This window comes from Rattus norvegicus, chromosome 1 (genome assembly GCF_021556685.1).
Source record: "Rattus norvegicus strain SHRSP/BbbUtx chromosome 1, alternate assembly SHRSP_T2T, whole genome shotgun sequence".
Taxonomy (NCBI): Eukaryota; Metazoa; Chordata; class Mammalia; order Rodentia; family Muridae; genus Rattus; species Rattus norvegicus.
Window position 1 is genome coordinate 10,259,116 of NC_141534.1, and position 12,632 is coordinate 10,271,747.

The following is a 12,632-nucleotide window of genomic DNA, read 5'->3' on the forward strand; positions in this document are numbered from 1 at the left end:
CTATGCTGATACTCATTGGCAGGAGGACCTGAGACTTTGTGCACAGAGGGCCTTGGCCTTGGTGACCCACTTGTCAGCCCTAGCAATTGAGATTGGCCTATGCTTTCAAGGACCTCAAGGAATTCCCTGAAGTGCCATCCTTACAGCCTGCCACAACTAAAGGACATCATGGGGAATGTGGGTGCAGGCTGTAAGCTTCTGAGAGTCCTAAGGAGAAGAATCCCCATTGGAACTCTGCAGCAGCATTTCTGCCCAAACAACTGTTCACCACCTGGGAAATGTCTGTTTACTTTTAATATTATCATGATTTTATAAGGAATCTTTGTTTGAATAAACCAAGTATATTTCAAGGACAGGTCCTGTTTGGACATCCTACTGCCAAACGCCTTACTGCTAATAGGTCATGCTTTCTGAAATGAATTCTTAGGCTGTTGTGTCTTGACTGTAATAAGAATAGGAACCAATATTTATGAAACTGCTTAGAATTAAGTGTATATGCACATAAATAAATATGTGTAAGACTTGGAAATCTGAGAAAAACATGGGTGGACTGCACCAATTTCAATTTTCTGACTAAGATGTCATATGGTATTTTTGGGTACAACAGGCTTTCCTCTGTATTATTTCTTACACCTGCACATGGATGAAAAGTAACCTCAAAAGAAAAAATGCCTAATTAAAAATCGAACTTGCTGGCCATGGTATCTCACACCTGCAATCTCAGCATTCAGGAGGGAGAGGTAAGTGGATCTTGTTGAATTGGAGGAAAACTAGAGTCACAAAGGCTTTGTATGAAAAACTCAGAACAAGACAAGACAAAACTTATGAGATTCACTCTTAGAATAGACCTATTTTTCAATTATCATGAATTCATTATTTTGCCATGACAATGTTAAATAGTCCAAGCAAGTAAACAATAAATACCCTAGGATTTATTGTAGCTAAAGAAGGACAAAAATAAACTACTATTTTAGCATTAACTTCTGATTTAAAAGAACAAAAGGACAAGCAACCTAGAAATGTAAGACTACTAAGGTAACAACAAAACAAAACAAGAGAATTCCTCTTAAGTCCAGGAATCACTCTTTTGTTTTTAATTACTCAAGAATAAATACAACACACATAACGTATTTTAAATTTCATATTCTTAGAAACTCCTAATAATAATGGTACTAGGAATCCAAATCAATACATAGTTTCATTTCATAAGGATTTTATACACAGAGACCAAAGATATTTTTTGTGTGTATATCTGTATCCTTCTGCAGGCATATATGGAGGTAGGGAACAAAGATGGGAGTTTTTCTCTGTTGCTTTCCACCTCATTTTCTGAGACAAGATCTGTCATTGAACCTGGAGTTTATCCTGATTGGCTGGGTCATAGGGCAGAAAGCTCCTGGTATCCATCTGTCCAGTTTCCCAGACTTTCATGCTCTATCATGCTATCTTTTATGCAAGTTGTCAGAGGTCTGAACTCAGTTCTCGTGTGTGCATAGTAAGGACTTCACATACTGAGCAATCTTTCCGGCACCCATCTCCCTAGCATGGGAGGAAAATGTATATATTTCAATAGTCTGAAGCATGAGACAATTCTTCAGTGTGATTTTTTTTACCTGTGCCATAATGTTGACATTAATAACCTTTTGAATTTTAGAGCAGATAGGGTGTGTGGGGAGGAATGTAACTTAAAAGGTTTAAAGATGAACTCAGTACTAAGAAAATATCGAAAATGGGCAGATTTGAAAAACAAAAACAAAACAAAAAAAATCCAGAAATAAAAAATAAAAGTTGACATCAATTTAATAGCTATATTAAACAACAGATACGTAGAAGTTAAGAAAAGGCTTTGAGGAATTAAAAGCATATCACAAATGAACTGTATAAGAGAATTAAGAGAAGACAGTTCAGGGGAAAAAGATACACACATGTAATAGAAACTTCACAATAGGAGTCATAAACAGCACCAACAACATACGTTTCCATGGTTGATAAGAGATCCATTTACAGTCTTAAGAAACAAAATTCCAAGTGAAGACACAAAAGAAATCAAAGCCTAGCAAACTAGAAACTGACACGACTTATATCAAGCATTTTGGAAAAAGGATTTCTTGAAGAAAAACCAGACTGTGAACTGGGAGAAAACAGCTGCAATACATGCAACAAAGGGTTAGTATGTATTATTAGCAAATGATATTTCAATAGAATCTTGGGCAAAGGCAACAAAAGGCAGTTCTAAAGGAAAGCACATGCTTAATTAACACATGAATAGATGCTGAACCTCATAAGACTCAGGGAATTGCAAATATGACTTCAAAGATACAGCATCCACAGCCACCAAAATTAGCAAAAATTAAAAACTTCAGTAACATCAAATGTGAGTACATTCATACCTTCCTATCATTCCTTAAAACTCTGCATGGATATTATGCAGGTCTTATAACAAAAACAGCATTACAGCCAAATCAACTTTGTCATTAAAATGCCCATTCGTGACTCTATGGAGAAGGGATTCCACTGAAACAGAAATACCCATAAAAACCAGATGACAACAGGGGAAAAGGTCCTTACCAGGAAAGGGTGAGGACAAGAGTAGACTCGAATTTCAAGTTCACCTAGGAGGGGGAGCTGTAAGGCTCAATTTTAGGGGACTGTCATGAGAAGCACTTCTCTCTTTTTGTGTTTTGTTTTAAACAAAGAAAACGGGGACCAAGCTTAGGACAAAGGGCAAGAATGAACATAAAGACATAGGAAGAAAAAGACCCTGGGTAGTCACAAAGATGCACAGTAATAGGTACATGAATAAGGATTAGCTTAGAGGGAAACAAAGGGCCCTGGCTCAAAGAAAAGTCAGTTTCTTTGTTCTATACCAATTTCTCTCTGACTCTATACTCCCCATCCTAACTCCTCCTCTTTTAAAGCTGCCTCTGGACTTTCACTTTTACTCCTTCTTATAAGGTATATTCTTGGCAAATTGTGCACAAAGGTCTGGCTTCAACTGTCAACTGAGCAATGTTTTTCTGAACACAGGAGAATGAGGTCCTCTCTATGCTACTGTGGTACTCCTGTTCCCCTTCCTGACTGAGTTTATATGATGCACGAGTACAGTCCAAGCACCCTCCTCCTCTCAGTAGTCCTACAAAGTGCTTAGGAAGGCTTGGCAATAGGTAAAAGGGCTCAATAACTACCTGCTGTATGGCTTTGTTTGAGGAACTTAGAGCAAGCATGGTGGAAACAACACCCTCACGCTCTTTATGAAAATGGGCTATAGTCACCTTGTGGCTTGCAGAAGAGGTGACAATTCAGATCTTAAATCGCGTGGAGTATGGCAATTATTGGTGGAGGGAGGATATCCTTGCATACGTGAGAAATGAGGTACATGCTGAGAAGGGAAGGGTTGACTTTGTCCAGATTTCTACTAACAATGTCTTTACAATGCCCATAAGAGGGGACACATCATATTGAGTTTCTCTATTCTGTAAGTTGTTTAGAAACTCAGAGGTAGCACTGCCATTTCTTGCAACAAAGATATGAATATAATATTCAAAATATAATTTACATAAAATCACTAGTCCTACCCACTTCATCAACTCTAAACGTCTGAATGGAGTTCAGCCTGTTCCCTCTTCAGCGGCACAGCAGTATTATAATACATCTCAAATTAAATATTTTTATTAAACTTCTTAACTTTCAGGATAGCTAAAGGATGACTGAAAATTCTTATTGGTGATAACGAGGTGTACAGAAAACAAATTAAAAAAAAGTCAAATTCAAACTTTCAGTAGTAGACACTGTCCACTGAACTGTTTATGGGTTTTGGAACAAACCTGAAAGCTGTCGAGAGATTAATGTCCGGTTTTTGTTATGTTTTCTATTAGTCTCCCTTCCTACTCATCTCTGGGAAACCTACAAGCGTTTCACCCCATCTCAAAGGCTCCACTGTCGAGGTTATCATTCCCAGAAGACAGATAGCTTTGGTGTACACACAGAAAAGCCGGGGTGGGGTGGGGGGCGTGTGCAGAGTACCCAGGAGTGGCTGGAGTCAGTCCCAAGGCATTTAGCAGGAAAGGTGAGGGACCGGGGACGGGGGTGGGGGCACTCTGGTTCTTGGGGTTTCCCGGGGCGAGCCAGAGGTCAAGGCTCAGGTCTAAAGGCAGGGGGCGGAGCGGGCCTCAAAAACGGAGGGAGACGCGGGGCTCGGGGAGTAACCGTGCGGGAGGGCGGCGACTCGGAGAGACTCACAGTAGTAGGCCACCACAGGATCTCGCTTGTCATGCTCCTGCGCCGTTCTCAAATGGTGCTGTATGCTCTTAAACTGCGCGGGCAGCGGCGGCAGCGGGGCCAGCGCAGCCATCTCCACTCCCGGAAGCGCCACTTCCTACTAGCGGGTCACAGACACTTCCGCTTCCGCCTTCTAGCGCGGCAATACCCACCCACACTTCCGTTGCCGAGATGCTTGTCTGCGACGGATGCCCGAAAGAGACAAACTTTGCTGCCTGGCTCAAGGCAGTTTAAATGTGAAGAACGTGAGTCTTCTATGTTGCACACTCCTCCAGCGCTCTCTGCTGGTAAGAGGAAGATAGCGCTTTTTAATTTTAACTTTTATTTTTGTTTGTTTGTTTTCATGGAACAAAAGGCAAAAAGAGGAAAGGGGAAAATAAGAACGTAAAGGACATTGACTGGGAGAAAGGAAAACTCCCCCTCCCCTCTCTTTTTCTCGTGTGTGTGTGTGTGTGTGTGTGTGTGTGTGTGTGTGTGTGTGTGTGTGTGTGTGTGTGTGTGTGTGTTTTGTTGGAAACATTCTAGGCAAGCAGTATATACCACTAAGCTACCTTTTCAACTTTTAATTTTTCCTTCCTTCCTTCCTTCCTTCCTTCCTTCCTTCCTCCCTCCCTCCCTCCCTCCTTTTTTTTTTTTTTTTTTCTATGAGACTGAGTCCCACAAAGTTGTCAAAACAGGTTTTGGACTTGTCAAAACCCTTTCCCCAGGGCTTCCCAGTTAGTAGAGATTACAGTCGTTTTGCTTATAGATGGCGCACAGTGGGTTTTGGGGGATGGGGGTGGGGAAGGTGTCATTAATTTTAATAGAACAAATGATCACAAAATAAAATTTTATACACTCACACACAAAAAAGTATACATTGTAGCCTTTCTAGAAACTGTAGAGAGATATTGGAAACATATATGTAAAGGAAATTGGAATTGGAAGCCACCATTGCTTTTAGTTTAGGAGTTTTAGATTCGTATATGAGAAATACTTTGAATACTATATTAAAATTTGCATGTTGAAATATTGGACTAAATAGGCAGTCCTTTTCAAACATGAAAGCTAAACATAATGTGAACTAATACAAATCAAATACTTTCTCTGATCTAGCTCGTGTATGTTTTAGTGAACCAAATTGATTCATGGAGGAAGATGATGAACTTTAGGGAAGTGTTAGTCTATCTTAATACTTGACAAGATAGAGTCCTGGAGATTCAGCACTTCCGACTCATGGCATTTTAATATAATTTTAATATTAATAAATATATATTATATTTCCTCCTCTCCATTCCATAGTATCATTTCATTTAAACTTTTCTTTCCTTGCCAATATTGGTTTATAATGTTCCTTTGCCTTATGTGGTTTCCCACCAGAGTAATACTGGTATCACTGAAAGAACTTGGTAATGTCACTTCCCTTTTTATTCATGGAACAGTTTGAGAAGTATTGATGTAGGCTCTTCCATAAAAATTCACTAGAATTCAGTAGTGTCAGGAGTGGTGGTACACACCTTTAACCCCAGCATTCTGGAGGCAGAGGTAAGTGGATCTCTGGGGTCTGGGAAAATATGACCCATGGAGGGAATTCCAAGACAGCCAGGGCTACAAAGAAAAACCTGTCTTGGGGGAGTGAAAGGGCATCCAGTAGTAAACACTACTAGTCCTATTATTTATTTATCTATTTATTTATTTGTTCTATCTTTGTGGAAAGACTTTTAAAAAATTGCTTCATTTTCATTTTCATTCCTGGTTATAAACCTTTTAACGTTGTCTAATTTATGTCTAATTTTGGTAAGTTATATAAGTCTCGAAAATTTCCTTTAGATTTTTCAGTTGCTTTCTTTGAATATAAGTTTCTGAAATATTCTCTAATGACTCTGAATTTCATTAGATTCTTCTCTAATAACCTGTTTTACATCTCTAATTCTGGTTTCTCTCTTGGTTAATTTTGTTGGAAGTTTATTAATCTGGTGTATCTTTTCAAAGAACAACATTCTTCTGAACTGATATAATGGTTCTCTTGTAGCCTCTGGTTCTTAGTTTCTGCCCTGTCCTCCATGCCTGCTTCTTTGGGATTTTTCCCTGGTATGTTTAAAGGATGCTCCTAGGTTATTGAGTAGTGATCTCCTTGAATTTTTTTTTTTTTAATGTGAGTACTTAGAGCTTTATACTTTCCACTATATAGTTTCACACTTTCTAATAGCTACTGTCTTCTCTGTGGCTCAGAGTTCTGGTAAGTTGCGCTGTGGTTGTCACTTGATCCTAGAGATTAAAGTTTCTTCCTTGTTTCTTTAATGACTCACTGTTCCTTCTAGAGTGCATTGTCCAGGCTTTACATATTTGTGGTTGTTTCTAGTTTTATTCCATGGTCTCACAAGATACTACAAATTATTTCAATTCTCTTGTATTTACTTAGACTCACTTTACGACATATAATATGTCCTATGATAGAAAAAATTATGCAGGATGAGTAGAAGAATGTATATTTTGTATACACTGGGTAGAATTTCTTGTAGCTATCTATTAATTCTGACTGGTCCGTGATGGAGATTAAGTCTGAATTTTCTTTGCTTATTTCTACTTTGGATGGATTTTCTGAAACTAAAATTAGGGTATTGATATCTGGGGTATTGATCATCTCAGCAGACATCTGAACTTTAATGCACATTACTGTTTAATTTATGAAACCAGAGGCTCAAATGTTCAGTGAATGCATTGATACATTGTTAAATCATTATTGACGAGTATGTAGCAATCGTCTTTGTTAATTTTTACTTGAAGACTCTAACACCTGATTTGCCTCTATTTACTTAGTGGTTATGCTAATCCTCTTCGAGTTTCAGTCTCTATGTGATTTTGCCAGAGATGTGTTAGGTAATTTTTATCCCCCCCCCCCCGTTTGTAATGGTGCCTTTTGTTTGTTTGTTTGCTTGCTAGTTTTGTTTGGCTTGCTGTACTGAAATAATGAATTTTTCCCCTGTAGAAAATTTATTCTATCACTTGCTTTCAGTTGTGTTTCCATACGAAATTTAGAAACTGCCTGCAGATATTTACAATAATTTGCCGAGATTACACTGAACTCATTTGTGTCAGTATCAGAAATTCTTAGTGATTAAAGGTCACCACCTCAGTCACAATGGCGGCGTGATCTTTTTGTTTTATAAATTTCTTTCAGGATTGCTACATTGTTTTTATTGTACCTGCCTAGCAAATATTGTGTGATTTTTCCCCCATGTGTTTTCTGTGATTATTCTAAAAGGCCATACTTCTACAAATTTAAATATTTTGTTGCTGATTTTTATTGCTACAGTGTTTTCTTGAGGCAATTCACTATTCTTGTAGTTTTTTTTAAATGTTTTAGGATTTTGTATGTGCTGCTGTATGAATAAAGATGATTTCCAAGTTGCATACCTCTGTATCTGTTATTTTGGTCTTATTAAATTTATTGAAGAAATCATTCAACATATACACTTTTGTTGTTGTTGTTGTTTGCTTTAACAAACTACAGTTCAAATTAAGCCAAACTAGTAAAAGTGGAAATTTTTCTCTTTGTTCAAATCATGAGGAAAATTTTTCATTCATCCAATACCATGTGGTATTTCCATAAATTCATATATCTATCTATCTATCTATCTATCTATCTATCTATCTATCTATCCATCCATCTATCTATCTACTCAAATTTAGGTAATCCTCATATTAAGTGAAAAGTTTGATTTTGTTTATTTCATCAGAAATGACTGTTCAGTATAATCAAATACTTTTATTGGCATCTGCTAAGATGGTTATGTGGTTTCTTCCTTTATTCATTTAATATAGTTCAGTCACATCAATTGCCTTTTAAGTGTTAAGAAATAGTCTCTCATTTCCAGGATAAACCCAACCTTGTACATGCTAGCTGGGTTACATTTACTAATATATTTTTGCTAGGACTTTTGATATCAAAGTTATGATACAAACATTAAGCTGCTCTAATTTAAAAAAAAAGAAATATTTTCCACTCATTCCAACACGATCTTGCCTGAGAAACTAGGAGGCTCCTTTTTCTTCTTTCCTAAAGAGATTTTGCAGTGTTCTCTCTTCCTTAAACATTTGATGATTTCCACCAGAGAGGCCCTCTGGATGTGGAGTTTTCTTTATGAAAAGGGTTTGAATTTGAAATTTTTTAAATAGACTTAAGAATATTTCTAAATTTATATGTTTCAAAGACTCTTCATCCCATCAAGTTTATTGTTACATTACTCATATACTCTTATGATCACGTTACGATCACTTTTTGTTATTATAAGGCTGACTTCCTTTACTTTATCATCTAAACCTGTGTAACTGGAAGCTTCCTAGTTTTGCCAAGCTTCCTTTAACGAGTTTCCTCTTAACTCTCACCTTCATCTTTCTATGTGTTGTGTGTTTAGTTTCACTCTCATCTCACTTAATCGTTTTTAACTAGTTGTTTTGCTAATTTGTTGAAGTGAGAAGGTAAAAATATTTACAATTTTTAGTGACATAATATAGATTTTTTTCATAGGCTGCCAAACACTGTTTTAATTCTTTAAACAAATTTCAGTAAATTCTGTTTTCAGTATCATTTGGTTATTGTAATTTTTAATTTCTGATGCCATGTTTTCCTTATTCCACATTCCATGGATTATTATAAATTTATTTTGATTTTTTTGAAATCTTTAGACTTTTGCAAAACACCTTATTTTTTTGTTTTATTTACAGTTTTCTCTCATTATGACTCTGTAGATATATCATTGGACAACAGAATGTGACTCCCTTTGGGTACCAATTCTTACTTTTAAATTTGACCTAGCAATGTAGTGCATATTAAATAGTTGGTCCCGAGTAACTATTTGTTTAGGAAAACAAAGTTGGATTTTCTTCTGTGCTTTTATGTGGAGCTAACACAATGGTTTTAAAAGCCTAATGAAGAATTTTTAATATCAAGTATAAGGTAGACAGTGCTCAATAAAAATTCCAAAACTTCAGTACCTGACTCTGTGCGGTTCCCTACCAAAGTGCTAGCTAGCATAAAACAGCAGGACATAACGAATTTTAAAAGATGTAAGGTGAGGATGATTGTCGATAATACAGGCAAGTAGAAAGGGGTGCTCTGATTTTCCATAGTATTGCCTATGACACGCTCTCAAAACTAAGGAGGAACTATAGTTTCATGGAAACAAAATTTTCATTTCAATACTTTTTAATATGGAAGTTAATTGTTGCAGGGCAGGTGGGCACAACAAAAACAAGGAAGCCATCCACAGTGTTATTTGTAACAAGTCTAATTTATTTGGTAACTATCCCCATAATCATTTAATATTGATTTCAGCAAAACAATATGGGTTTAATACTTAAAAAAAATCAATTGCTCATCTTCTTTGAGTTAGTGATTAAACTCTATGACTCTCAATTCCTTCATATTTTGTGTTTAAAGGTACGTTTTACGGAAATGCAAAAATAATTATGTCCAAGTTAAAGGTGCATGAGTCGGTGTATAAGGAAAGACCTGGACTCTGGTTTGGTTTTGTGACTTAGGGCACATAAACAACATCTCTGAACATCAATTTTCCAGTCTTTAACTGACACAAGAAGTCTTTTAGGCCACAAATAATGTGATCACTTAAATGTGTTGTATATGAGAGAAGCCTATAAATTTAGCATTTAAAAATGAGCTATCATTAGGCTTACATGTCCATTATTATATAATAAATTATAAAATTCCAATAGGAGGAAATGTTTGCTCTAAAACACCTAGTTCAGAACTTGACATCCCGTTCTCTAGTATACACAAATGACAGACACACTGAGGTTTAAAGAACATATGGGGTTGAAGTACCCGATCAGAAAACCAAATATAAACGACTCATGGGAACCATGGCATGATAATAAGCAGTCAACCCTGTCACCGTTTAAAGAGGAAACATGACCTTCTAAATATGATCTCAAAAATCTCAGCAACACATAACACCATGGTAATCACAGTAAACGTGTACATTGCGATGAGGAAGATAGTCTTTTCGAAGTGTTCTGGAACCATGCATTTTAGAGTATTTATTTTTTGACCGAGAGATTCAGCATCGCACAAGTATACAGGCTTCACTTGGAAGCCAAAGAGGTGAATCTGAAGCCAAAAGGCTGACACCTCCAGGCTGATTCTTAGCAAGGCCGAGAGGATGTAAATCACGGTGTACGTGGGCTTCTGGAGAATGCACTCTTGATTGATGCTTTTACATGCCGCGTAAAGGTGGAAAATAGCTCCAGGGAGCAGGACAATCACGAGCTGTAATGCCCAGAACACCTAAAGCATATCAGAACTGTTTCAGTCAAATCAAATAAGCAACAACCAAAAGGATACATGAAAAAGTCACGGATTCACCAAGGCCTAATTTAAAAACTGCACATTTTTGCAAATATCTTATAAACAATGAAATACAATGATTTTTAGATTGCAGATTTTTAGAACTTTGAACATACGGCAGTTGGAAATCATATTTTTATCATCACTGCTTATCTGCTGAAGAAATGGTAAATTACTTGATTATAATAGCTGCCTTGATGCCTTTATGGCAACAGATAGTAGAATATTGGATTTGGGAGAAAATTCCAAGTTCAGACAATTAAAAAAGCAATCCAGTTCTCAAAACTGGAGAAGAAGAAAATACGAGTGTTGGGGAGTCAGTGTTTGTGCGCAAGCCAGAAAACTTACCTGAGGGGTTATTGGCCTGAACTGATTGTAACAGAACAGATTTATCTCTCTTTTGTCTGGGTCACAGCTGAAGTGCAGAGCCTCGTTCCCATAGACAGCAAAGCCCAACACTCCAAGGAAGAACATCCGCACTGAGCCGAAGAAGAGAGTGTGGAACTGGCCGATCACGGTGGGAGGTTTAACCTGTTGTTTTTGAAGTGGTGAAATTGGTTGGAAACAAACATTTAAAAGGGGGCAATTGGAAGGGTGTATTCACGATCGCATTTTAAAATGAATTTTAAAAGTGTTGAGATCTGAGAAGTTTTTTTAGCGAGATAGAAGACTCTTTGAGATGGTCAAGTTCACTGTGAAGCCCTCCTTAGGGCCTTGTTATTCCACTTCACTCATAAATTTATAAAGGACAGAAGGCAAATAGGGATCTATTGCCAGTCAGATGGTTAAGTTTAGAAACGCTTTAAACAACTTTGAATGTGATAAACACTTCCCCTTCTTGTAATCCCTTCGAAATAAAACCAAAAATATCTTAGAATGTCTGATTTCCTCTTTCAGAAGATTAAATGACAGATACAACATTCAACTTAGAACACTTGCTATCATAATGACAGAATGACATTTATTTAGTTTTGGCAAGTTTTCTTTTCATGCTTTATATTGAACTAAGAGTGTGAGCGACGTTAATGCGTCAATGGAGGAATGCACCTCCAAAGTGAAATCTGCCCATCATTTTAAATTTAGACTATTTTACAGCACATGGTTGTTATTTTATTTTCTTTGTAAATGCACAGTAAATATATTCATCACCATACATGCCAGTGGGGTTAAAATATACAAACAAAAACACACGCAATTGATTTTCTTGTTGGCTACTTACACATCCTTCATAGAAGTTCTTGATGTAGTTTAGAGACATCTTTCAGGAGATGTTATCTTGGCATCCCCGTGGGCTGTCGTTGAACTATGCTGTCAGATGGCTTCTACCAGGATCAAACTTTTTCGTTCTCTCTTGACTTGTACGACAGAAATCACTTACCTCTGCAAATTTCTCTCCCCTCCTCCTTTTCCTTTCTTTTCTTTTTCCCATCACAGATCTCTGGGGCCCTAGTCAACTTTCCTATCTCCATCTCAAAACAAAACAAAAACAAAGAAACAAAAGCAGAGGGCACGTGGTCAGTCTAATAATCCCTTGGCTTGCAAGATCAGCAAAGCCCGCCAGTCAGCCAGGAGTGCTAGCAAAGCAGGCCAGCAGACAGACGCCCTGAGCATCCAGGGGGCCCTGCGGTCTCTTGAGAATTGCTTAGATGTAAATCGGCACACCGAGTGCTTTGGAGCGGTACGCGGTGTGTCCTAAAGAGCAAGGAGGTAGTTCCGATATTTTCTGGTTGACTTCCACAACATATGGCTAACGTCTAGGAGGGCTAAGAAGTTGGAAACGGAGGCTCGTGATAATTACCCCAATCCTGAATGACCAGCGTGTTGTTATATTTATCTTTTTGCTGAGTACTTGCGAGAGATGTGGGCAAAGACGCAATTAGGTTCTCTACCCTAAGGATTCACGTGTAGGATGAAAATCAACATAAGACTAGGGTCTAGCTTAAACCATAACAATCTATCTTTTCCTTTTGTTCTTTAACAGACACACTGTCCACTAGATACTGTTATT

The 12,632-nt window shown here is 37.4% G+C and overlaps 2 protein-coding genes and 1 long non-coding RNA gene across 4 annotated transcripts in view; 1 reads left to right on the plus strand and 2 right to left on the minus strand.

Moving 5' to 3' along the window:
• The window catches only part of Vta1 (vesicle trafficking 1), a 47,737-nt gene extending 43,360 nt beyond the window's left edge, over nt 1–4,377 (minus strand). For both annotated transcript variants that reach the window (NM_001025640.2, NM_001398685.1), the window contains exon 1: nt 4,240–4,377. In NM_001025640.2, coding sequence (NP_001020811.1) covers nt 4,240–4,272 — 33 coding nt within the window. In that variant the 5' untranslated portion in view covers nt 4,273–4,377. The remainder of the gene's footprint in view (nt 1–4,239) is intronic.
• Nucleotides 4,378–4,451: 74 nt separating this feature from the next.
• LOC103690921 (uncharacterized) overlaps nt 4,452–12,632 on the plus strand; it is a 52,867-nt gene continuing 44,686 nt past the window's right edge. The window contains exons 1-2 of the long non-coding RNA XR_015649018.1: nt 4,452–4,565; nt 11,040–11,141. This is a non-coding gene — a long non-coding RNA (uncharacterized LOC103690921). The remainder of the gene's footprint in view (nt 4,566–11,039; nt 11,142–12,632) is intronic.
• On the minus strand, nt 9,533–11,948 carry Gje1 (gap junction protein, epsilon 1). Its single transcript, NM_001197092.2, has 3 exons — nt 11,844–11,948; nt 10,973–11,155; nt 9,533–10,564 (listed from the first exon to the last, which is right to left on the minus strand). The coding sequence occupies exons 1-3, from the start codon at nt 11,880–11,882 to the stop codon at nt 10,169–10,171; spliced, it is 618 nt and encodes a 205-aa protein (NP_001184021.1). The 5' UTR covers nt 11,883–11,948; the 3' UTR covers nt 9,533–10,168.